The 26,611-nt window shown below is 40.1% G+C and overlaps 4 protein-coding genes and 1 pseudogene across 4 annotated transcripts; 3 read left to right on the top strand and 2 right to left on the bottom strand.

The window, feature by feature from the left end:
• Positions 1-2,674: 2,674 nt before the first annotated feature.
• LOC119540808 (histone H4) lies at positions 2,675-2,986 on the top strand. The gene has a single exon (XM_037844740.1). The coding sequence runs from the start codon at positions 2,675-2,677 to the stop codon at positions 2,984-2,986; it is 312 nt and encodes a 103-aa protein (XP_037700668.1).
• Positions 2,987-3,004: 18 nt separating this feature from the next.
• On the top strand, positions 3,005-7,535 carry LOC119539085 (histone H3.1). The gene is made up of 2 exons (XM_037842235.1): positions 3,005-5,798; positions 6,606-7,535. Exon 1 carries the CDS (start codon positions 5,319-5,321, stop codon positions 5,727-5,729), a length of 411 nt encoding a protein of 136 aa, XP_037698163.1. The 5' UTR covers positions 3,005-5,318; the 3' UTR covers positions 5,730-5,798; positions 6,606-7,535.
• Positions 7,536-9,833: 2,298 nt separating this feature from the next.
• LOC119539112 lies at positions 9,834-10,363 on the bottom strand (annotated as a pseudogene).
• Positions 10,364-13,430: 3,067 nt separating this feature from the next.
• Positions 13,431-18,577, bottom strand: LOC119539088 (histone H2B type 1-C/E/F/G/I-like). The gene is made up of 2 exons (XM_037842238.1): positions 18,006-18,577; positions 13,431-15,279 (listed from the first exon to the last, which is right to left on the bottom strand). Exons 1-2 carry the CDS (start codon positions 18,380-18,382, stop codon positions 15,258-15,260), a joined length of 399 nt encoding a protein of 132 aa, XP_037698166.1. The 5' UTR covers positions 18,383-18,577; the 3' UTR covers positions 13,431-15,257.
• An 828-nt stretch (positions 18,578-19,405) lies between these two features.
• Positions 19,406-20,142, top strand: LOC119539087 (histone H3.1). Its single transcript, XM_037842237.1, has one exon. It carries the CDS (start codon positions 19,444-19,446, stop codon positions 19,852-19,854), a length of 411 nt encoding a protein of 136 aa, XP_037698165.1. The 5' UTR covers positions 19,406-19,443; the 3' UTR covers positions 19,855-20,142.
• The last annotated feature ends 6,469 nt before the right edge of the window (positions 20,143-26,611 follow it).

The raw sequence follows: 26,611 nt of genomic DNA, 5'->3' as shown, positions 1-26,611 counted from the left end.
AATGCCTCAAATCACAAATACAGACCTAACTTTCCACATGGAGAAATTGATCTTTCATGTCATTCCTCTAATGAAATTATCTAAATGTAAAATTAACAGTAACTCAATCTCAGAAATATAATGAACATGTTTCAAATATATAATTAATCAGCAAGTGAATCAGCAGGAAGATTAAGATGGTTCAAAGGAATATAGAAGATTACCAAGAATATATAGTTTGTGAAAGAAAAGATTGAAGTAATAATATTATGGACACTTGGGCAGGTCTGTTAGAATACTTTTACATGGCAATGAAAGGACAAGTCATTTTTTTTTTTTTACCTCAATTCCAAGTTTTGGATATTTATTATAAGTTTTGAAAACTGTCCTGCAGTGACCAATACCATACACACTTGGATTTTCCACCCCATACACTCAATGACGAATTCTGAGATACTGGGCTTTCAAAGAGAGAAAGCGTTTTACTTGTGGTGTGCAGCACAAGGAGAACAGAAGGTTAAAAATCTTAGATCTGTCTCTCTGAACTGCAGAAACTTAGATAGTTTCAAATTCAAGTATTCAGGGTTGTAAAATAAGGTAAGAGCTAGTCATGAGTTACAATGTAAGATGTCGTTATCACACATTCACCTATCTGGGTTACAAATAGTTACTGTTTCAAATGGCCAGTTACAAAATTTCAAGAAGTGTTACATTTTTCAAGAAACTTACATTGACAGATAAGGTCTATGTATCTACTTAATCAGGAGTATTGAAACAGCTAGGCATCTGGGATGAAGTCCAGGGCCTTACAGTAGTTATAGGCTCCTGCTTCTGTCTTCTTCAAAAGTTAGACTATATAGTTCATGAGCTTTGTTTGTTTGCTTTTGTTTCTTTGTTTGTTTAATATTTTAAGTGTTTGCATTCTGGTTACATCAAAGTTTGTACACTTTTGGATTACAGTTCATTTAGGGTTTGACTATTCTACTATAGATATATCAAGAATATAATATGAATAAAAGCACATTTAATTAAATTATTCAGTTGCCAATAAAAAAAGAACACACGATTGTGGGTTTGCTGGTTTCATGACCAGAGACTTTTCCTTGATGACCTCAGTAAGCCCATACCTGATGAAGAATCTGCTGTCCTGTTTGCACTTCCCACCTACACGTAATGGGTTTATCAACAATGATTCCTTGTCTTTGGTTGACAACAGTTCAATTTCCCAGGCCTCGAGAAGAATGTGGTAGGACCAGCACAGTCCTATAACATCTCTTCTTAACCTTCTGTTTTCAAAATGGTAAAATCATAATTCAGCAAATATAAAATGAACATATGTCAAAGAATTTATTTAAGTCATCAATGAATGAAGAATCAGGTATAATATTTTGATAGATTCAAAGGGCATTTAAGAAATTGGGGTATTTACAGGCAATTTAATGAAGGAATGTGATGATAAAATTAATAAATTATATTTAAACAAAATTAGTGTATGTCCAAGAGGCCTTAAATCTTTGGATCTGTATCTGTTCATTGTATGACAATGATTTGCATCCCTAACCTACAACTTAAAAAGTACATTCATGAAATCTGGTATCATTAATCAATAATAAATACTGAGATGAACTAACTACAATTTCCAATAATCCATAGGTGGCCCTTAATCCTTTATAATACTGAAATTCAGATGGTCTGTGGATATGATAATGGAGGCCACTGGTTAAATTTAAATGTATTCATTTAACTTTAGCTCTATCTTCCAAATTCAAAAATTTACATATATACAGGGATAAGATTATGAAAGGAATTAAAGGTAAATCCAGTCTACAAAATATCAGATTGAGAGACTTAAGAACCTTTGGGAGTGACTCAGTCTGAGAGACAAGACGGGATTTCCTCAGGTAATTACAGTAGAACTCATTCCCTGTACTGAGCATTTGACATACAATTTACCTTTTGATGTAAAGATTTATATGTCCATTCTAGAAATGGAAAATCTAAAGCTAAGGGGAGTGCAGCTATTGCCACAGAACAGGTCCTGGACCTCAGAGTGGGAGGTGTAGGGAGGCTGGAGGCGTACGCTAGGGGTACATGCCTACCTTCAGCAAACACCTCAGTCCCCAGGCTCGTGTTAATAAGTAAATTTCAGTTCTTTCCTTGTTCCCTAGGAGCATTATACCATCTTCACAGATCATGTTACCTTCACTTAAAATGTACAAACGTCTTCCTCGGGGAAAGAGATGGAAAAGGACACGTTTACATTTCGGATATGGCGTTTAAAATGCGTGGCAATTTACAATTTTGGTCGATGATTTGCCTATGGTGTGCGAATATCCAAAATAATTCAAATTTGCAAAATAAATGTTAGCCTGATAGGCACGATTATTTCAGTCCCTTGATAAACAGGAGAATTATTATTATTATTTAATGCTTTTACAAGAGAATTCAGGGAATAAGCAATGACACACAATGTTTTGTCTGTTCCCCACCTTGGTACCATAGACTTACGCAGAGCGTTTGTGGGCGGGGATAAACTCCGTTCCCCTCCTATTCCCTCCCGCCTTCTCAACCCCGCCTTTGTAGTTTTCAAAAAGGTCCGCACGTGGGTTATAAATTATAGTCTCGCCTTTTGTAAGCTCAGTCGCAACCTTTTTTGAGTTGTAGACTTGTGGTACTGCTGTTCAGTTTTCCAGTCATGTCTGGACGCGGCAAGGGTGGCAAAGGTTTGGGTAAAGGAGGCGCAAAACGCCACCGGAAGGTGCTGCGCGACAACATCCAGGGCATTACTAAACCTGCTATTCGTCGCCTAGCCCGCCGTGGCGGTGTGAAACGCATCTCCGGCCTCATCTACGAGGAAACTCGCGGCGTACTTAAAGTTTTTCTGGAGAATGTGATTCGCGACGCAGTCACCTACACCGAACACGCCAAGCGAAAGACTGTTACCGCCATGGATGTCGTCTACGCTCTCAAACGTCAGGGCCGCACCCTCTACGGCTTCGGCGGTTAGACCAAATCTTTAGAACTTTTTGTAGGAATACTAAAGGCCCTTTTTAGGGCCACCAATCTATTCAATTTGAAAGGGTTGTCACTGTTTTCGTATGCTGTGTATCACTGCGAAACTAAAATTGAGCAGGTCTTTTGCTAATGAAAGATGAGTGGAGTCTTGAAACGGTTAGTCAAAATGACATGTTTTTAATGACTTGCTTCTTTCTGTTTTCCAATGCCACTAGAAATTCTCTAGAGGATATTGATTATATTTGATATTAATTAACTATCAAGTTATAAATTAGAACGATTACCGAGGAAACTAACGGGAGTGGAGTGTTATCACGACGTGCTGACGAGAAGTTATTAGGCCTTTGGCACGTTTGTTTTTTATTGCACTATGAAGATTTGGGTGATTAAAACTAATCACAACTATAGAATTTCTTCCGTATTTCTCATACTTGCTATCTGCTTCCTGATGGGGTTCTTAGACTAGAATTCTCATATAATGCCAGGAAGGGAGGTTCATGGACCCCCACCCGGCTTACAATGTGGTGGGATTCAACCACACCAAGGATCTCATCAAAATGTGCAGGGAAAAAATTCAAAGTAACAAATAGGCATCCTGTGTCTTCTAATGGTTTCTACATAGGAAAGTCACTGGCAGTGGCCCACATAAAGTAGTTTTTGCTTCTTTCCTTCCAACAATGATTCATACCTGCAGGTTAATTGAATGGAGTACTGTGAGGGGAATGCAATTATTTTGGCTTTCTTTTGATTCTTAGTTATCTTGTTTTCCTGATGGCTAAGGAATCATCATCCCACCTCTTGGTGTTCACCCTGGTGTAATTCCAGCTCCTTGAGTATGGACAGGTCCTGTGACTTGCTTCTAACCCGTAGAATACAGCACAGACGGTAGCATGTAAATTATTTTGTGTATATGATCGTTTGCTAAGATTGTAGCATCTGTCTTTGACTCGCTCACCTGCTGGCTTGGATGGTCCAAGTGTCCATGTTGGAAGAAGCCCCTTTTAGGCGCCTGAGTGTACTTTTCAGGTTTGGGCACTGTGAACAATTACAGAAAAACCACTTTTTTTAAATGGGGACTATATCACCACAAATACATACTATGTATTTATATAATTAAGCACGTGCAAATCTAAACGTCGATTGGGCCATTTGTAGCAGTCTAAAAATACATAAATGAGGGATTTAAAATCTTTTTATTGGCTAGGAAAAACGAAAACTGCAGCAAATCCAATAGGTTGGTTTACACTACTTTGTTACTATCATTACATTCACTAAGGAAAACTTTTCATAAAACGTTCTTTTGTTTTGAAAATGAATGGAAACGCTCGCATTTGGAGGAAAACCCCTAGTAAAGAAATCCGGCTATCAGGCCAAGTTCATTTCTGATTCCATTGGTTTTGTCACAAGTTATGCAGGATACCTCGGGTTTCTCCCCCGATATGCTGAGGCAATGTGGTATTGTAAATAAATACGCTCATAGGATTCTCGATCGCCGCGATCTTCATGTTTCCACATTACAAACGTGTAACAAAAATTGTTATAAAAGCTTGAAAATATATTGATCTCTAAGGTTTCTGACTTCCTGCAATGAATAAAATGGCTCCTGGATTTTATAAGCCATTAGATCGGGGCTGACATTTTCCAGAGCAACGCAGGAAAATGTACAAAAGCGTAAAATTCTCCCAAATAGGAGTCAGACCTGATTTGAAAGAGCCAAGGATTCCAAGACAGGATTTTAGCTACCTGAACCCTGAATGATATACAAAATTCTCTAAGTTTAAACAGCATACCCTAGAGCATCTGTCTTTAGTTTATTAAGCATATTCTGTAAATCTAACGAAACCAAGTCAAGAAGAGGATTTTTGTCTATGGTTTTTTAAGAGAAAGAAAGGCAGTAAGACCCGAATGAGAACGGGAGGGGAAGGGAGAGAGGAAAATGGCGGCTGTTTTGAAAAGCGAAAGTAAAACATTTTTCCCTTACAAGCACTTTCTATTTTATATATCCAAACAGGATAAAAGTTCAAGGTTATTAAATTAAAGTGACTTGTGTTTATGGGTCATGTTTATTTGTGTGAAGCATTTTCAAAGAAAACTAATTTAAAAAAAAAATTTTAATGGGCCGGGAGGGTATTTACTAGTAGGTGAAATTAACGAATCAGACCCGCACACCGAAAGGATAAACCAATCGTAAATTGCTCCAAGCACTTCCGGATATAGCAACCGATGACTAACGAGATTTGCCCACAATCCAATCGGAGTGATTCTGTTCCTGTATAAATAGGGGCAAACGCGTTGGTCTCCACAGCCAATTTAGAAAGAAAGAAATGGCTCGCACCAAGCAGACCGCTCGCAAGTCCACCGGCGGTAAGGCGCCTCGGAAACAACTGGCCACCAAGGCGGCCCGCAAGAGCGCGCCGGCCACCGGCGGCGTGAAGAAGCCGCATCGCTACCGGCCAGGCACCGTGGCGCTGCGCGAGATCCGCCGCTACCAGAAGTCCACCGAGCTGCTGATCCGCAAGCTGCCGTTCCAGCGGCTGGTTCGTGAGATTGCGCAAGACTTCAAGACTGACCTGCGTTTCCAGAGCTCTGCTGTGATGGCGCTGCAGGAGGCGTGCGAGGCCTACCTGGTGGGGCTCTTCGAGGACACCAATCTGTGCGCCATCCACGCCAAGCGTGTCACCATCATGCCCAAGGATATCCAGCTTGCTCGTCGCATTCGTGGCGAGAGGGCGTAAGATTCGGCTTTTCCGGGACTAAATTTAACGCAAAGGCTCTTTTAAGAGCCACCCACTTCTTTCCCCAAGGTAGCTGTAATTCTCTAGCTAATGAAGGTTAACTACTTAATTCTAAAAAGTAGATTGTTTCGATTTTAAAGTTTGGTTGAGTTTACGCATGGAAGCAGCGTTCTAGGTAAGCCTTGATTTGTTACACGCTTATTTGCTAGAGATGGGGAACACTTTTGGATTAAAGTTTAGTATACTCGTAAATCTTTATGTGTAGAAATCTAGGAAGAAGGAACTTTGCTTCCTGAGGGGAAATGTGATGGAAATTACATGTAGACGTGGGCTTGAGTTTGGTTATTTCGATTGGGTGGTTATTCAAAATGAAGCAAGTCTTGGATTTTCTTTGTACATACAAAACAAGGAATGCATTGTTTTCCTGGTAATTGGCTTCCTATATTGAAAAACGGAATTACCTGCTTAATCATACCTTGCTATTCATTGACAACACTCTGGGAGTTTACTAGACATGTAGAATTTCACATCCTACCTAGATCTGAGACAGAATTTGCAGTTAAGCTCAACTGAGGTAAACACTATACTATAGGCAGTTTTAAAAGTTTTTTTTTTAATGGTGCTTTTGAAGTCAAAAACGAGCTTCTGAACAGGACGAGATGAAGGCAAGAAGCAGAAGGACCCCAGATCATAACGGGCTTGTAGACCACTTTAAGGAATGATTTGGCTTTTGCTGAGTTTGATTGAAGGCCTTGGCAAGAGTTGAACAGGATCTGTATATCATTTAAACATGTCCTGTTTTACTTTTAGGTATCTCCAATTATGCTCCTGTGTGAAAATTAAGGCCATGTTTTCTTTCTGTTTTATGCTTTTCAGACCTTGAAAATAGAAGCAGACTTGAAGCCTTTCATATACAGGGAGAAAAGAGAAAACCTACCTATAATCATAATGCGGTTCTTCCATTTACTACCTTTATGGCCACAGGTGGATTATTTACTCTCAGGATTGAAAACGTGGATGTCTTCAGGAAACTCCGTAACAGATCTGGCTGAATTCAACCCCCACTCTCCACCGCCAACTGTCAGTTGCAAGATCTGCAGCAAGTCTTTGTAATGTCATTTGCCAATTAGATATGTTAATAGTACCTGTCTTGGGAACTGTCTAGGTAGTAAGAGGATTCAGCAAAATCTGTAATTTAGTATCTACCAGCAGGCCCTGAACTAAGGACTTTATAGGAATTATTTTATTTAGTTCTCACAATAATTCTAAGGGTTGGGGGTTGTTTTACTTTCCTAGGCTGCTCCAAGCAAGTATCATGAAATGGGTTGGCTTAAACAATGGGAATTTATTAGCTTACAAGCTTAGAGTTTCGAGGCCATGAAAGTGTCCAAATCAAGGTGTCATCAAGGTGATGCTGTCTTTTTGCCAGCAATCCTCGGCTCCTCTGCCACATGGCAAGGCACATGGTGGTATTGATACCGATAAAACATGGGGCTCTCTACCTGATGCATATCACAACCAATCTATGACCCTGGAGGTTCAAAGCAGAGAAAGAGTTTATTGCAACGCGAAGTAAGGAGAACAGATGGCCTATCAGCATAAAATCTGTCTCCCCAAACTGCAGTAACTCTGATAGTTTTATAGTATCAAAAGATGAGTATAATGGCTCAAAATAACAAAGTTAGAGATGATCCTAATTATTAAGCTTGCACAGACTGATTACATGCTCGATCATAAAATGTATGTAAGAAAATGGCAGCCTTAATATGATGATGGGCATGACCTTTTTTTTTTTTTAAGATTTTTTTTTTTATTAAATTCAGTTGTATTGAAATACATTCACACACCATACAATCATCCATGGTATACAACCAGCTGTCCACAGTATGATAACATAGTTATGTGTTCATCACCAGTCTATCGCTGAACATTTTCCTTACATCAGAAAGAACCAGAACAAGAATAAAAAACTAAAAGTGAAAAAAGAATACCCAAATCATCCCCCCCATCCCACCCCATTTGTCCTTTAGTTTTTATCAATGGGCATAACTTTTAGTATTATAATGAGGTATAGGTCACTTATAGGTTAAAATTTAAGCTACTACACATGTCATACGGGCCAAGTTTGGTTAGACCTAGTAAGATAGTTTAGGAATTGGGGTGGGTTAGTTCTGGGCTGATTGAGGTTCCTTTGTTAATAAACATTAGGTGGTTGTCTGTGATCATAAAACTCTAAAGTTGTAAAACAGGATAAAGGAGTACAAGTGGGGCCAGTCACAAGGTTTTTACAATCACAAGATTATATAGTTATGCAATCATTATCAGAGATCAAGGCATCTGGGTTACAGTTCAGTGAGTTTCAGTAATTTCAAGTATTTCCTTTTGGCTATTTTACAATATAAGAGAAAGTAAGAAAAAGGCATCTATATGGTGATTTAGTCATCCTAATCATTTGCTAATTCTTAATTTCTTGGTTACAGTGTCTCCTGGTCCCTCTGTTCTGGGTTCTGTTTCAGCTTCTTGCTTCCTGTAGCTTTACCTTATTATTATTTTTTTAATTTTTAAAAAATCAAAAGGACCCTTTGTTTTAAATGTAGATAGTTTCATAGTTCACCAAAATAATTTATAAGACTTAATTGTTTCTAAAATATCATCTTGTATGTTATGCTTTCTGAAGTTAAAAGCAACATGGATTCAACAGAGCTTTTAAAATTATTTAGGACATATTAAACCAATGATAATAGTAAGTAAAAAATATAACTTGTTTCCTGTGAAGTCTTCTAAGAAAGGAAATCATGACAATTTTCCTACCAAATGCCATTCCATCATTAAAAGGGATTAAAAGGAAACAAATGAATTTGAACAGAAATGTCAATATCCTGCATTTGGTTCTTTGTACAAAACCAAGTCTTTAAAGTTGAAAATTATATTCTATAAGCAAGAAATTCCTTAACAGCAGCGCAGAAACAACATTAGTATCCTGGTGAAACTTACTTTGTCTTCTACTGATGGTAACACAGTATTCTGATCTCTAACGTATTAGATGTCTCACATCTGCTAATCTTCCCAAGCATCTCCATAGGACAAGAAAATGCTCATCCTCTCAAAGATAGTTCTACCCAAATAGGAAATCAGTTCCGGGTTTTTCTTGTACTCCCTTCGGATTTGTGTGGCATTGTGCCACCAAACATTTGGTCTGGAGGTGATAAAGCCTTCCACGTTAAAGGACTTTGGGGCATTTTGGCCCTCTGTTAAAATGGGTTGCTGTGGTTTGGCATTAGGCCCAGATATCTGCATCTGTGGGTAAATATTATCCAAATACCATTTAAATGATTTACAACCCAACTTCTTTCTCAATTCAACACACCCACTAATATTTCCATAGCTTTTAGTCTTCAGATCAGGTCTTAAGAGAAAATGCTCTTCCTTATATTCATCCAGCCATACATGTGCCAGCCTCAGAGTTGTGTGTCATGGTGTCCTGGCCTTCAGGAGATCCATATGGTCATCTTTTCTGGAAAATGTGTCCTACTCTAGAGCAAGGAATGATGAAGAACTTACCTCCACACATCCAGATCTGAAATGATATTTCCAAATTTTTTCCTCCCCAGTTATCCATGCCACTGTCATATTGTCCAAGTTCACTGAAATATTGTCTGTTCATGGCAAACAATCCTCCAGCCATTGTAGGTAACTTTATTGGTACAGTAGCTCCTTCTGGTCCTTCTAACTCAGAAAGAGTAACAAGATCCCATTTAAAGTGTAGTCCCTAATTGAATCTTCCTTGTATAATAGGAGATGAGCTGTACATGAGTATATCAACACTGATGATATCAGTCATGGGGCACACCACGGTTTTATGGTCTTTCTGGAATGCAACCAGCAAGGGCTATAGCCACATCTCATTCAGTTCACAGTGACTGTCTGTAGCTTGGGATGCTCCAATCATTCCTCGAATCAATGTCTCACATTTCTTATTTCTTATTACTTTAGTTTTTCCAGGGAGATATTTTTGGATATATTCATTTAGTTCTTTCAAATCATCAAAATCACTATCATCTTCCACTAGGATAATTTCATGAAGAAGATGTGCTGGAGTCCAATCTATGACACTGTGCATTGTCCGGAGCAAGGCAGGGAAAGCTTCATTGTAGAAACAAATAACAATGCTAGCAACTGGAAGATCAGTTGAGTAAGACTTTTCTTTACATACTGCATTCCTTGTACTGGCACATCTCTATGGTAGCACAAGTGGTTACTAGAAAGCATATTAAAGTCATGTTTCTGGTGGCCGAAGTGTCTCAACTCCTGATCATGTTCATTAAAAATCATATGCAGTTCAGGGGAGAATTTCATGTTGTCTTTTCCTGGATCATCATTTTGATTATCTATCATGTAACCAATCTTGTTTGCTTTGAACTGTGGCTCTAATACTCGACTTGGACCTCAAGTAAAATGAGGATAGAATTTCTGGGGGAATGGAATGGTCCATGGGGCCCAGACCCCTTGATGGGCACATTCTTAAGTGGCTGAGTCAATTTGCTTAAGTTGAAAAAAACAAAGAGCAAAGCCGTCCGGGTCACAGATGTACACAAGCATCCATAACAAAAACATCGAATTGTGACACTTCCCATTATAGACCTAGCATAGCTGAAGTGCCATTTTCAATTTCCCAGATGGCCAGCAGCCCAGGATTGCGGTCTTCCAGGACTCCCAATTGCTGTATCTTCTCTCCCGCCACAGCTGCGGTCCAAGAGGGTGGAGCTACCTGGGAGAAAACGCGAGCCCGGAAGTGGAGCCCTGGAGCCTAGAGCAGCCAGAAGACCCAGTTCACAGCTGAGGACTCGCCTATGCCCCTGCCACAGCTAAGATCCCCAGTGCTGCAGGACTGCCAGGGGCCACCTGTAGCTTTCTTTTTGACTGCATATTCATTCTCTTATGAAAGACTCCAGTAATAGGATTAAGACCCTTCCTGGGCCATGCCTTAACTGAAGTGACCTCGTCAAAAGGTCCTACTTACAATGGGTTCACACACACAGGAGCAGATTAAATTTAAGAACACATTTTTCTGGGGTATATACAACTTCAAACCACCACAGGGGCCATTAATAGCCCCACTACAAAGTTGAAGAAACCAAAGCATAGTGAGGTGAACACAGAGGCTAGGCTAGAGAATGGATCAACATTGTGGTTTATGTGTGTTATTTTTTGTTTTTACTAAATCCACTCATCCATCCATTCATTCAACAAATACCTATTGAGAGCTTATATGTTACCTTGCATTCTTTTACATGCTGGAAAGACAGCAGTGAATAAAATAAGCAAAACTCCTTCTTTGTGGAGATTACTTACATTCTAGTATGGGAAACAGAAAATCAACAAAAATAAATAAAATACAGTATGTAAGCAGGTAAAGAAATACAGAAGGTAAAGAGAACTGACTAAGGGGAATAAGGACTGCCAGGGCTGGGAGATGTAGGTGGTGGATCATTGCAATTTTAAATAGGGTGGTTGGGGAAGACCTCACAGCTGAGGTAAGACTGAGCAAAGGCCTGAAGCTTATAAGGGAGCAAAGTCTTCATAAATCTATAGGAAGATCATTCCACAGAGAAAAACTGTGACTGCACAGACCCTTAGTTGGGAGCATATTTGGAGTCATGGCCATAGTTCTGATAACAAACTAAATAAAACTAAGGTTTTATTTCAAGCTGGAGTTTGCAGGCAGGTAACATGGCATTAATTTTCACATTCTTAATATTTTTCAAGGTTTATGCTTCATTTTAGGTTGTTTTTCTTAATCCTTTGTTTTGTTTGACATGTGTGTGTATGTTTGTTTTAACTTTTTGATAAATAGAGTTTAAAAAAAAGTTTATGCTTCAGGTCTCTTAGGACGTTTAGTTAATATAGCCAACCAAGAGCCAGGGGCAGGGCATAATTGAGTGCTTACCCCATAAAGGACTGCCAGCCTGATTCAAAGATAAAAGTAGTTAAAGAGTCTGTTAATTATATGATGGTTTATAAAAAAATAATAAGAGAGTTGAGGTTCCAAATTATCACCATCATGTTTATACTTTCAGAAGAAATAGAATCCAAAGATAAAAGATTTTTAAAAAGTTTTATACATGGTAACATGCACATTATCTGTGAATTAATTACACTGGATATCTGTGGAGAAGTGTCCAAGTAAAAAAAAAACTGCTCATCTTATTGCCAAGCGGACTCTATATTAAACCCTCCATAATGATGGTAATTTGATTGCCAAACCTGTAACTGTTTAAGCAAAACAAAATAACATAAATAAGAATTTTTAAAAATGATTATGACAAAGGTGATACATGTTCCCTAACTGCTAATCTTGAGCCCTGGCTGAATCGTGGCATAGCAGTGAGAGATTACACCTTTTCTAAACCCTTCATTTTGACTGAGATTGCAAACCAAATACAGGGATTTTCATTATGTGTGTGGACTATCAATTACTTTCATTTTTTTGTAACTGGTATTTGAGGGAAGACCAGGAGTCTGGTGTTCTTCAGTATTTGCCCAGATAGACTCTATAACCCTATGAGACTTTATTTCAGGGAACAATGTCAATTCCCTAAGGTTTCTATTTTCTCCATGAGTTTTCCTAACTGAGTGTTCAAGACAACATATTAACCAAAATGTTCTCATCCTTATTGTCATATCCAGCTCTGAAAGCTCACAGGGCTGAGGACAGAAGTTTTATTGCCAATGAAAACAAATATGGCTTCCTCTTCTCTGTTAACACTGGTGTGGAGAAATGCAACCACCTTTTGCTTTGTTTCTCTATAAGACATGAAATGTTTGTGTTTTGTTTTGTTTTTTGTTTTAGTGACTTCATTTCCCCTTTAGAAACTGAGGATCTCCTCCTTGCCTTGGTGGAGGGCATATTAGTTAAGATAGATCCTAAAACCTTAATGGCTTAAAATAAGTTTATTTCTGTAATGGGTGTTCTGGACCAGCAGGTTGTGCTCTCTTCCAAGGAGTGGCTCAGGAACCTGGGGACCTTCCACGTGGTAGCCTTTCCTGGCTTCTGGGTTCCATTGACTTCCAGCATCTGACTGCTCCCTGTGTCTTTCTGTGGCTTTCCCTATAGGAGGACTTCCTTAAGACAATCCTGATTCAGTTGGGCCTCATCTTAAATGAAGTAACCTCATCAAAAGGTCCTATTTGTACAGTTCCTACACACCGAAATGGATTAACTTTAAGATCATGTTTTTCTGGGGTACATAGCTCCAAGCCACACCAGCATAGGGGAAAGAACATGGAAAACCCCTAGTGAGAGGCTACTATGCCCTAGGCCAGAAATATCAAACTTTACCTGTATTCACACTTCATTAACAGGAACTCAGATAAAAGGTCACAACTAAGTAGAAGGGAGGCTGGGAAATGAGATCTAAATGGGGGCCAGGAAGAAGAAGAAATAGGTTGAATTTAACAGCAAGTCTCTACTTTATAGAGTTTATCTGTGTGGAAATGGACCCAAGAGTTAGTGTCATGTAACTGTCATCTTGAATATCCTCTTTTGTTCTAATTCCCTTTTCAGAAAGCCTGCCTATCTTCTAAAATAACTATCCAGAAAACCTGTTTGTTTTTTTACAGTGGTACTGTTGGTAAAGTATCACAAAATTGTTGTAAAGTGACCTGAGAAATGATTGCAAATTGAAAACAGATTCAGCATGATTGTAGCTTGAATGCTCAATGCAATTTATTTGGTTGCTTTATTGCAAATTGCCAATACAAGCAATATACGATATCCAAGTCAAGGGCACTTGACACATTTAGTGGTGGAGAACCCATAGTGTCTCAAATCCATCAGACTGGAGGCCAACAGAAGGCAGGCAGGTACCTTTCACAAGAGGTTTAGGGACCTGGGTCTAATGCCGTGTCAATGGAGGATTCAAAACCATCTGGTGGGAGGCACTGATTGCAGGGTAGTGGTGAGGGTGCAGCGAGCCTCAGAGCACAGTTCGGGCATGGGAGCCAGGAGTCAGAGCTACTGGGTGTCTGCCTACCTCTACGAGACATGCAGGGAAGCAGTGTCTGCACTGAGTTTTTATGCCTCAGAGGCCTGGTCATCAATATTCTTATTGAGGGTGTACCTTTCTGGCAGGCATCAAGCCAGTCCAATCACATTCTCACAGAAATGTTTGGTTAACACTTGTTACAAAAATGTGTTTTTCTTAATTTGTTTACATTCTAAATGTAGTGAACATGTTTACAATGTTCTTGGGATGTAAGATCATTACTATCATTTCAATCCACAACAGGTAGAAACAGCAGTGAAATAGAAGTCAGAGATCTGGGTTAGGGACAACTCTGAATAAACTTGAGCAAGTTCCCTCACCACTCTGGGAGAGTTACTGTAATGTATCTACTTTACAGAGGACGAAACAGGCCAAGAACTATTGTGCATAACACCTAAGGTCACCCCAGTAGTAAACAGTGAAACAAATTGGGACTCAGATAGTGGGCCTGAAAACCCTCTAATTTTATGCTGTTCTACAGTTTTGTATATTATTACTTCCTCTATGGGCCAGTGCTGCATGTCCTAGATGAAGAGGATCATGTCTGCTTCCCCTTCGAGGTTTGACTGATAGGCCAGTCGAGCGAAGTGGGCAATTTAGGTATGGAAGGCTTTGAGGAACATGGCAAGGTATCTTGAAATGAGAGAGCCAAGCTGTTTAGAGCAAAAAGCACATGTTGAAAAGTAAGGTAAGACTGAATCCTGTAGGGGATGGCTGTATAGAGAACGTTGATGCCAACAGATACGTCTTCTGAATGAGTTGGCAAAATCCAGCAAGATTGGGAGCTAGAACTGAGGTAGATAGATTTGGGGCTTGCATACCAGATTGTTGAGCCTGAAATTGATATTAAAAACAGTAGAGCAGGGCAGCTCCCAGAGGCACAGAAATTGAGGCATGACAGGCACCTAACTTCCATACCTAAATTGCCCACATCAAAATCGCCTATTCACCAAGAAACAAACCAGAATCAGTAGAAGTAACATTTGCAGATTTTGGTGGGGTCCTCTATCATATTTCAAATCCTAATGGAGACAAAACAAAAATGATGGTCAGTATGTCTTTGAAATTCTACAAGGAACTTCAGGCACATGGTGCTGAGGAGTTGTTAAAGAGGGTGTACAGGAGTTTCTTGGTAAATCCAGAATCAGAATACAATGTCTCTTTGCTTATATGACCTGGAAAATATCCTTGCATCCAAGGATTCAATTGTGCATCAGGCAAGCATGTTGAAAAGAAAATGTTTTGCCTTGGTCTTTAAGAAATACTTCTAGTTCCAAGAAGAGGACAAGGAAGGAGTAAACAGGGCAGTTATCCATTATAGGGATGATGAGATCACATATGTTGAGTCCACAAAGGTCAGAGTCACAGTAGTCTTCAGCACAGTGTTTAAAGATGACAACGATGTGATCATTGGAAGGGTGTTTATGCAGGAGTTCAAAGAAGGGTGCAGAGCCAGCCACACAGCCCCACAGGGCCTCTTCAGTCACAGGGAACCGTCTCTGGAGCTGAAAGACACAGATGCCGCTGTGAGCGACAACATTGGCTATATTATCTTCGTGCTGTTCCCTCGCCACACCAACACCAGTGCCCGAGACAACACCATCAACCTGATCCACATGTTTTGGGACTACCTGCACTACCACATCAAGTGCTCTAAGGCCTATATTCACACACATATGTGGGCAAAAACATCTGACTTCCTTATGGTGCTGAACTGTGCATGCCCAGCTGCTGAGAAAAAAGAAATGAAAACAATCACGGGAAGACGTTTTCATCCCACCTACTCTTGGGCACAGAAGAAGGAAGTGGCTGGCAACTGAAGGTTGGAACGCTTGCTACTGGATAATTATAGCTTTTAATGTTGCACCTCTTCAGGTTCTTAAGGGATTATCCGTTTCGGTTCCATTTTGTACACATTTGGAAAATAATCTGCAGAAATGAGCTGTGCTTGCAAGGACTTCATAGTTTCCAAGAATTAAAAAATAATAATAATTCCACTTGATCAACTTAATTCTTTTTTCTTTAGCTTCCCTCCCTCGCTCCACTTCCCTTCCACCCTCTTTCCCAAGCTGTTTTGCTTTGCAATATGTTACTGGTAATGAGTTGCAGGATAATACAATCTTAACTTGTTTTCTCCTATGTATTTGAGTTCAAAACTCCTGTGTCTAAAGAAATCTTTCTATCTTTAAAAAAAAAAAAAAGACCAGTAGAGTGCCACTGGACTCCAAACTCAGCCCAACCTCATTCATAGTAGGCACTGAGTCTCACCATGTAGGCCTCCCTCCCTCCCTTTTCAAGTTATTTTTCCTATTTCTCAAACCCTGCTTTGACTGCACATGGCTACATTCAGACTCCCAGAGGAGAGTTGGGGAAGTCACAGGCACAGGCTTAGCGATCAGCCCCCTGCCCTCACCTACTCCCCTACCCCCTTTTCTATTGTGCTATTGCGTGCAGATGTTTCAGTAGGTTTCCATTCACAGACCAGGCAGATGTTAACTTTAATTGAAGTGCCCTACACACCTTAACCCTGGAAACTGGGAACAAGCAATTCCAAGCTGCTTATCAGGGAGAACTCTCAGTAGCAGGGCCCCCTCCTCCAGAAGTGCACAAATACTCAGACCTCAAACAGCACAGGGTCTCTCTCCTCTCCAGTTGGAAGTGATGCCTGTGGAGCCAATCATTCATTAACCCAGACATGAGCAGTTTGGCCTCCCTGGGAGACAAGCCATGATGTTGTCTTTTCCCCTGTCCTTTCGCACCCTTCGTGCTGGGTCATTTGCTGAAAGTTTCTGTTATTCCTGAGCACGTGTTCACACAATGCACCATATAGCAACTCTCTCCATAGACTGTTCACTTAAGTGTGAAAATTTGATTTTAGTTACAGTTGTATTGTTTTTCTATCTTCCTAACCAAAGTAATTTTTCCCAATGTTGATAATTCATTTGCTTTGTTCTGGGAAGCTCCATTGTTCTAAAAATATAAGAACTCACTAATTTGTCTCTAAGAGCTATTCTCACTTTTGTCTTATTTATACTGCTTTAAGGCATGAGGTATAGCAAACACTGACATCTTGCTGTCCCGACATCGGTTTTCCTTTCTTACTCAGTAAATTCCCCAGAGTTCCCTTGCAGTTAGGTGTAGCCATTGACTATTTTTGGTCAATAGGACATTAGCAAAAGTGGGGTTCTATGAGCTTCAGTTTCCATAAATGGTGGGGGTATTCCCTTTCCATGACCCTTCTTCCTTCAGGATAGAATGTGGACATGATCTCTGTCACTAGAGCAAATATCTTGGACTACAAGGTGAGAGTGTTATGGGGTAAATTACCTTAATTCAACAGTAGACTACAAATGCACACTTTCAACTATTCCCGAGGTAATGCAACAGAAAGGCTACAGACCAATTTACGACCCCCATAGTTTACTTAGTTTTATTCAACCAATTTAAAATACAGTGGAAAGCAGGGGGAAGAGGAGACAGGTTAACACATCCCAGATAGGTTGCAAATGGAATGGTCACACTACCCGAACTCTTGGTTATACAATATTCATAGGTGCCATCTTTCTCTGTGCATTAGCCTTCCCACTCTAAGTGTGGTTTTGAGAACCTGAAATGATGATGGTGAGCAAACGGGGTCAATACACGGATGGTACTCGGGGCAAACACATTCTTACTCTATTGAAGAGAGATAACTACATAGTCAATGGAATAACTCGCCAATGACATTCTGAGTAGCCAGCCATGCCTCTTACGGACGTGTTTGCAACAGAAGGCAAATGGGGTTAAAATGGGTGTTGCAAACGGGTGGCCTATTTATGACCTCAGATTCTGGTTGTCTCAGACGTTTGACACTATCTGGTTCTTTCATCTCTTCCAATCTCTATACTGTACGACGCAGAGCCCCACCCTTTCTGTTTGCTTACATGTGACAAACTCCTTGCCTTACCTACTTACAAGTAACGTTCATTGATTTTAGTTCCCAACAGCAAAACTCAGTGACAGAATATATTCCAGAACGTAAAGAGGAAACATGCATTGTACCCAGAAAGAAAAGTTTCTCTATAGCATATAGAACTTCCAAGACCTTTATATGCAAACATCCGGGAACGAACCACAATTCTTATAAATCACTAAGAAAGGAGAACGCAATATTAACAGCTGTTTCTTGACATTGTGAGTGGCTCTGAAAAGAGCCTTTAGGAATTATGTAAAGCACACTTGACGAGCTTACTTAGAACTGGTGTACTTGGTGACAGCCTTAGTACCCTCAGACACGGCATGCTTGGCTAATTCTCCAGGCAGCAATAGGCGAACGGCCGTCTGGATCTCCCTGGAGGTAATGGTCGACCGCTTGTTGTAATGCGCCAGACGCGATGCCTCGCCCGCGATGCGCTCGAAAATATCGTTGACGAATGAGTTCATAATACCCATAGCTTTAGACGAAATGCCAGTGTCAGGGTGGACTTGCTTCAAGACCTTGTACACATAGACCGAATAGCTCTCCTTGCGGCTGCGCTTGCGCTTCTTACCATCTTTCTTCTGCGCCTTGGTCACCGCCTTCTTGGATCCTTTCTTAGGAGCGGGAGCAGACTTGGCAGGCTCAGGCATGTTTTATTTGAACACAAATTTCTTCCGCGAACAAAGAAAAAGAATGATAGATGCCAGCCCAGCCCGCCTATATTTGTAGGGCTTCTATGCAAATAAAGGCTTAAATTTTCTCAATGCCTGATTGGAGCTTGTCAACCATTAGAAAACTTTTATGTAAATAAGGTGAATTCAAATCTACTTTTTGATTGGCTGTTTACGTAGCTATTATGATCCAAGGTTCTTTGCTCTATCCTCGTGTTTTCACTTTAAAAAATGACCTATCAACTTTCCTCTCTAGATACGGACTTACACGGGGACAAAAGACTGATATACACTTACCACTAGTTTCGTACTAAGTTGCAGTTTACTAAGTTCAAAATTATCTTTGAAGAACTAGTTCTAGGAAGAAAAAATATAGAAATTTAGCTACATATTTCAGTGTCTTCAAAATTGTCACTCTCACTCCTAATTAGTTTGGTCCGATCAAAGCATGCAGCATTCTTATACAAAGATTTAAGCTTTTTCAAGAATCAAAGGATCAACACATTTCAAAACTAGTGCGATTTAAATGTTCTCGAGGACTGTTCTCTGGGAGCGATGCCAGTGCTTGTTGGAGTGTTCAGAGGTATGGAATAGGGTACTTGACACTGCTGAGAGTAAGTTTTTACACTGCTAGAAGCTTTCAATTTTAAGGAATGAAACTGAACCAATCAGGTTCAAACGCGGACTTTTTTAAATTGCTCAGGAGCTGCGTAACGTTCATTTCCATGTTTTCCGAGCTTCTTTTCGCTTAAATAGCAAATGGCTAAAATAAAATAAATGAAGATGCATGTAAGACACGCATGTCTAACACAGAGTGATTAAATATCACAAAACTAGAAATGCAGAGAAAATCAAGTTCATTTTAATAGGCCAAGGTTTTCAAAAGTAGGATTTTCTAGCCTATCCCAAGGCGTATCGAGTTACTTCATTCACGGCGCGGAATTTGAAGATTCCGACCAATCAGGAGGACTTAGCCTTTATAAATAGGGGAAACAGCAAAGGTTTCTTTGAATTTCACCTTTGTTGCCTAAGTCTTTCTGATGGCTCGTACCAAGCAGACCGCTCGCAAGTCCACCGGCGGCAAGGCGCCGCGCAAACAACTGGCCACCAAGGCGGCCCGCAAGAGCGCGCCGGCCACAGGCGGCGTGAAAAAGCCGCACCGCTATCGGCCCGGCACCGTGGCGCTGCGCGAGATCCGCCGCTACCAGAAGTCTACCGAGCTGCTGATCCGCAAACTGCCATTCCAGCGGCTGGTGCGCGAGATCGCCCAGGATTTCAAGACCGACCTGCGCTTCCAGAGCTCCGCGGTGATGGCGCTGCAGGAGGCGTGCGAGGCCTACCTGGTGGGGCTCTTCGAGGACACCAACTTGTGCGCCATCCACGCTAAGCGCGTCACCATCATGCCCAAGGACATCCAGCTCGCCCGCCGCATCCGCGGGGAGAGGGCGTAAGTTGTACGTTTAAGTAACTGCTAACCCAAAGGCTCTTTTCAGAGCCACCTACAATTTTCAGTTTGAAAAGTTGTACCACAGACATGTAAGATCTTTTACCTAACTGAGCCAAGAGTCCCAATATGTGTAGCAGTGGGCGGCTGTAGTGTCGGAGCAGCATTAGCATGCGCTGGACATTTAGCTCGGTACCCACGCCCTCGCGGAAGCTCCGGGCTCAACTTCGCCAGGGTGGATCTGTTGCCAGTGGCTTTTGTCCCACTTTCGCCAGCTTTGGTTAGCTTACGCAAGATGGAACAAGAAAAGAGAAATGAGTTACTGCTAACCTTGTTATGTAAATATAACAGGACTACTTGTAATTCAAGTAAAAAGCCACTGTTAGTAGCGATGTTCCTTTTTTTTTTATTTGAAAATCAATTTTGTTTACAGAGAAGTTGCGCTGATACTACAGAGCTCCCCCGTACGCCACTCTCATTTCCCCTCTTAGTATCTCCTAGTATTTTGGCACATGTGTCCCGATTAAGGAATCGGTAAATCATTACTGAATTATGCACGTTAGTCACATTTCCTTCATTTCCCCCTAATATCTGTTGTCTGTTCCAGGATCCTAACCGAGATCCCACATTGCATGTAGCCGTCATAGCTCCTTTGACGTCTCTGGATTGTGAGTTTCTCAGATACTCCTTGTTTTTAATGATCTTGACAGTTGTGAGGTTCTCTGCTCAGGTTTCGTATGGGATATCCTTTCTTTTGGGTTTGTCGTTGCCTTTCTCGTGATTAGACTACTTCCAAGCTCATTTGGGTTCGCAGAAGCTGCTTCCTTAACTTTTGTAGGGATTAAGTCTCTTGTTGGGTTTCATTGGAGGCCACTTTCAACTCCTTATACCCACCCATTTTCCTCCTCATGTGGCCCCTTTCATCTTCAACGGAGCCGCAATTACTTATGCTTCACAGCTCTGACTTTCCCTTCTGCCATCAGCCAGTGAAAATTCTCTGCTGTTTTAATCTTATTTTATTTTTTTATTAGAGAATTTGTAGGTTTACAGAACTATTATCCATCAAATACAGGATTCCCATATACCACCCACACCAACACCTTGCATTGGTGTGGAACATTTGTTACAATTTATGATAACACAGTTTTATAATTGTACTAATGAAGGTCCGTTTGGTTTAATTTAAGGTTCACTGTGCCGTGTAGTTTGATGGATTTTTTTTTTAATTTTATTCTGTTACCATATATGCAATCTAACATTTCCTCTCTTAATCATGCTCACATATACATTTCAGTGCTGTAAATTGTATTCACAATGTTGTGCACCACGACTATGATCCATTACCAAAAGCTTTCCATCATTCCAAATAGGAATCCTGTATATTTTAAGCCTAACTTCCCATTCCCTATCCCCACCCCATCCTGTTATCCTATGTTCTAAATTCTGACTGAGTTTGCTTATTCTAATTGTTTCAAATGAGTGAGATCATACAATATTTGTCCTTTCATGTTACGCTTATTTCACTTAACATGATGTCTTCAAGGTTCATCCGTGTTGTCACATGCATCAGTACTTCATTTCTTTTTATGGCCAAGTAATATTCCCATTATCCTGTGTACTGCATTTTGTTTATTCATTCGTCAGTTGATGGACACTTGGGTTGCATCCATCTTTTGGCAACTGTCAATAATCCCTCTATGATCATCAGTGTGCAAATATTTGTTCTAGTCCCTGTTTTCAAATCTTTTAGGTATACACCTAGTAATAGAATTGCCAGGTCACATGATAGTTCTATAGTAAACATTATAAGAAACTGCCAAATTGTCTTCCATAGCAGTTGCACCATTTTATATAAAAGCAATGAATCAGTGTTCCAATTTGTCTGCATCCTCTCTAACATTTATTTTCCATTTTTTTAATAGCAGCCATTCTAATGGGTGTGAAATGCTAGCTCCTCGGGGTTTTGATTTGCATTTCCCTGATGGCTAATGATGTTGAGCATCTTTTCGTGTGCTTTCTGGCCATTTGTATATCCTTCTTTGGAGTGATGTCTGTTCAAGTCTTTTGTCCATTTTTAAAAATTGGATTTTTTGTCTTTTTAAGTTGAAGGATTCTTTATATATTGTGGATAGTAATCCTTTAATGGATATGTGATTTCTGAATATTTTCTCCCATTATGCAGGTTGTTTTACTTTCATGATAAAGTCCTTTGCAGAACAAAAGTTTATAATTTTGATGAGGTCCCATTTATTTTTTCTTTTGTTGCTTGTGCTTTGGGTATAAAGTCTAAGAAACCATTGCCTAACAGAAGGTCCTGAAGATGCTTCCTTACATTTTTTCTTCTAGGAATTTGTTAGTTCTAGCCCTTATATTAAGGACTTTGATCCATTTTAGGTTGATTTTTGTATATGGTATGAGGTAGGGGTCATTTCAAGATTTTGGGTTGATTTTTGTATATGGTGTGAGGTAGGGGTCATTTCAAGATTTTGGGTTGATTTTTGTATATGGTATGAGGTAGGGGTCATTTCAAGATTTTGGGTTGATTTTTGTATATGGTGTGAGGTAGGGGTCATTTCAAGATGGCAATGTCCACTAAGATAATCACCCTATTTTAGAATTGACTGCACCACATAACACAAGATAATTGTGGGATTTATATCTCATCATATTCACAGGTTTCAGAGATTGGGGTGTGAACTTTTGGGGGCCATTTTTAGAATCCCTCTAACCATGTACCTCACATGTTTGTTGTAAGTTTAGACGAAATATACCAAATAAAACTATCTAGCATTGTGTCTTGTGCTACAAGATGGACAAAAACATTAAGTTAAACATGTCTTGAAATCTGCAAAATTTAGAACCTTGCTTTGAATCTATACTTGAATTTCTTCCGCATGCAATGTTTTAGATTCCCGAGTATTTCAAGGGAAGCAGTGATGGGAAATTTTTAAAAAGAATGGACAATTGGCCGTTCTTGGTTTTGTTTTCCTCCTTGGTATCAAAACTCAAAATTTCCACACAGGCCAAGGAAATGATGTCATCCATTTATACATGGGTTTAAAGTACATTGTAGATATTATTCAAGAGTTCTCTGGAATCAGACTTGTGGATTGTTGAAATTCAAATATATACACAAGACAAGTCACATTCTTAGTTCAATAAAATGACAGCAGTTCAAGGTCAACTAATCTTTATGAGCAGAGGCTGGAGGGGGCTGATAACCTGACCTCCCGTCTCACATCCAGGCAGGATTTGGTTTCACAGCTCTGCTCAGTGTTCTTGGGTTCTTCTAGATACAGCTGGCAGCACTGGCTGCTGTGTGACCATCAGTAGAGCTCTGAGCTTCCACGTTCCACCTGGAGTGGGGACCAATGCAGAGATGTGATGATATTGGCTGAGTAATCCAATATTGAGGAGTCGACAAAGCGATGCTTCCTCCCTAGAGCCCGCAGCATTCTGGTGCAGGCTGTCGGGCTTTTATCCCTGGCTCACCTCCCACAGGGATGGCTTCTCCTTCCTCTTCCCACTCCATCCATTTCCGGTTCAGAAGGGATGTTACTTTATCAGTTCCTGATAGTAACACCATGTCTGGTTCCTTCAGTAGCAAGAAACCTTATTGGTTTAGGTGCCTTTGGAGAGGACTTTGGGTTTGAGTACCTTGGGTTTTAATAAAGTCTACTTCTGAAATACTCAGATGCAGTAGAAATTTGTTCAATCCTAAAAAAGTGGTCCTGAACTCAAGAAATTTCTGTCAAATCCTGACCTAAGGAGGCAGTTAATTATAACCAATCACAAATACAGTAGTTGATAAATTAAGATGTTTTAAGAATCCAATCCACTTTAGTTTAAAACAGTTACTTTCAATTAGTATAATAATCCAGTTGTAATGAGAAAAACACAAATTTGTCTGGAATCCAGCAATGACACAGGAAATGACAGGAGAAAGGACAGATAGCTGGAAAGCATCCCATGGGGATACAAGGATTTATGGGGCATACACCCTGGTATTTAAGGACCTATACCAACTGCACCACAGCAGCAGTACTGCTCTTTACAGAACACTAGCATCCTCAGGTGTATTTTCTGTACAGAAAATAAAGATATGTTACCCAATCCATGGATTTCAGAGGCTTCCAGTGTTCATCTACTTCCAATGGCAGTGGTGGCCCACGTAGTCATGCTGCCAATGGCACAAATAGGCAAAGCACTACTACACCAAATTTAGGACCTGGAGTAGGAGCTAGTTTGTTCAAGCACATCAGGAATTCAGTGCTTGTTGCTGTAAATAATTGAAAACCACAGATTGTGCAGAATGTGTCTGCATCTTACATAAGAAGCATGATGTGATCACTAAAACAGAACACAAACCTTACTGCACAGATGATGCTGAATGTTCCCCTATTACTGGAAATCCTCACCTTCAAGAACCAATGAGACAATAGCTCCCAACTTTCCTCTCACAAATGCAGTCCTATGACAAACCCAAGATCAATGCAGACATTGTAGGTTCTGTAGGATTTACGGGCATTAGCAGTGGAAGCCCCTGGCCTCATCCTAGGGTTTACTGCTGGCTTGGGGAGATTGGGAAACCCTGGAGGCTCTTCAGGAATCAAGTGTATTGCTCTGTACATAGTGAAAACGCAAGTCCTATGTCAGGAACCACAGAATCTGGACATCAGCAGTTTATTCAACAAATACGTCAGGTTCTTGCTGGAGTAATTCATCAGATACAAAATCCAAAATTCAGATTTCAGTAACCACTGTAAGAATTCAATGTAATGAAATTTTTGAAGCTCAAAGCAAATTTGCAAGTGCAAATAGCAACCTAAGGTGATTTAAATGCAATTATGCCAGCCATCATAGCACTTCTGCATCTTTTTTAAAAATTTAATTTTAAGGTGGAATGCAGGAAAGACCAAAAAAAAAAAAAAAAAGAAAGCAAAAGCATAACCAAGGGAAAACAAAACCCTGTACAGGAAAATTGAAAGCTCATAATGGCTTCATTAATTCTGATGCATGGAATCCTAGTCAACCACAAAAAAAAGAAAGAAAGAAAGAAAGAAATTCTATTGACACATGCAACAACTTGCATAGATCTCAAGGTAATTATGCATAGTGAAAAAAGCCAATAACAAATGGTTATATAATTCCATTTATATACCATTCTCAAAATGACAAACCTAGAGATGGACAACTATATACCATTCTCAGAATGACAAATCTAGAGATGGACAACAGATTATAGTGTTTGCCCAGGACAGGGGAAGGGTGCAACCATAAAAGGGTAACACAAAGGGGTTCCTTGGTTAGTGATGTAATAGTTGTGTCTGCATTGTGATACCAGTTACAAAGATCTATACATGGTATAAAATTGCATAGAGTTACACACACACAGACACAAATGAGTGCATGTAAAAAGGCAAGAACTGAATGAGCTGCACTATAGTTAATACTATTTTGCCAAGGGCAAGTTCCTGGTTTTGATACTGTAATATAGTAAACAGTCCACTTTGTGAACTTTAAAGGATTATGTAAGTGTGAATTACTGTTGTAACTGGGCAGTCTATCCCCAAGAAAAGTCTAATTAACTGAAGGCAATCACCTAAGAAAAAAAAATGCCAGGGATTTTATAGTAATGATTGTTCTTGATTCTTAACCATCTGCATGACATTTTCTGACCCTGGCATCAAATTCTGCCCTTATGCCTATTACGGCTCTGCTTTCAAAATGATAATGAGATTCACTTATGCTGTTATACATCTGTCTGTCACATTTCATTTTCACAACAGTCTCATCAGAGCTAGTGTCCCCGATTTAAAAGTAAGGAAACCAAGTCTCAGAAGTTAAGCAAACTGTCCAAGGTTAAATTGTGGCAAGGGTATATACAGACAGCACAACTCAGGCCTGAATGAGCAGAAGCCCATGGTGTTCTATAGGATTCTGCTTCTCTAGTTTTAATACTCATCCATCTGTCCCTCCTCTTTTTCTCTTAGTAGCATGCCCCCTTATCCCACCAACAATATGGGGATCAGCAGCTTCCCTATACCATGTGATTCTGGTGAAGCTGCCACTCACAGCGGCCACACATAACTCAAGCCTTGCCAACAAATCTGATTCTTGGAGTTGGAGGATAGAGCAGTCATGTAAGGATGGTCTATGGTTGATAGAGACTCATCAGATGACAGCTAACTGCCGACATCCCAAAAGCTGAAATTTTCTGTGGGTGGGCATCTACTCGTCCACAAACCAAGCTAGCTACTCCAGCATCCTTCTAGTAAATCCCCTCTCCCCTCTTTCCTTCTCTCACTCCCTTTCTCCCTCTCTCCCTCCCTCCTTTTTTCCTTATTTAATTAAATTTTTCATGGTTGTTTTCTGCTTATTTCTGTCAATAGAACAAAAAAATGAAAAAGCTAAGTGATACACAGCTTTAGCCTATTTAGGTCTTCATTTCTTCATTTTTTGAACAAATATTTCTTGGTTACTTGCTGTGTGCTAGGCACTTGGTACAAGGACACACATGACAGGCTGGGGCCTCAGAGTGATTCCTGCATGTTATAGGATAGAGAAGTAAATGGATGACTAAAATACAGCACTTGCACCAGAGAAAATAGCAATGTGCAAAACTTTTTTTATCTTCCTAATATACACTAGCTTGTCTCCTTATAGGCACATAAACTCAAGTCTTCCCTGGCATCAATACCAGTAGCTACACATGTTTTTGACAGCGTCTCAATACCCTCTCAAACCCAGAGATCCAAACTGGG

This window comes from Choloepus didactylus, chromosome 7 (genome assembly GCF_015220235.1).
Source record: "Choloepus didactylus isolate mChoDid1 chromosome 7, mChoDid1.pri, whole genome shotgun sequence".
Taxonomy (NCBI): Eukaryota; Metazoa; Chordata; class Mammalia; order Pilosa; family Megalonychidae; genus Choloepus; species Choloepus didactylus.
The sequence above is the reverse complement of the archived record's forward strand: the minus strand, read 5'-3'. Positions and strand labels throughout refer to the sequence as shown.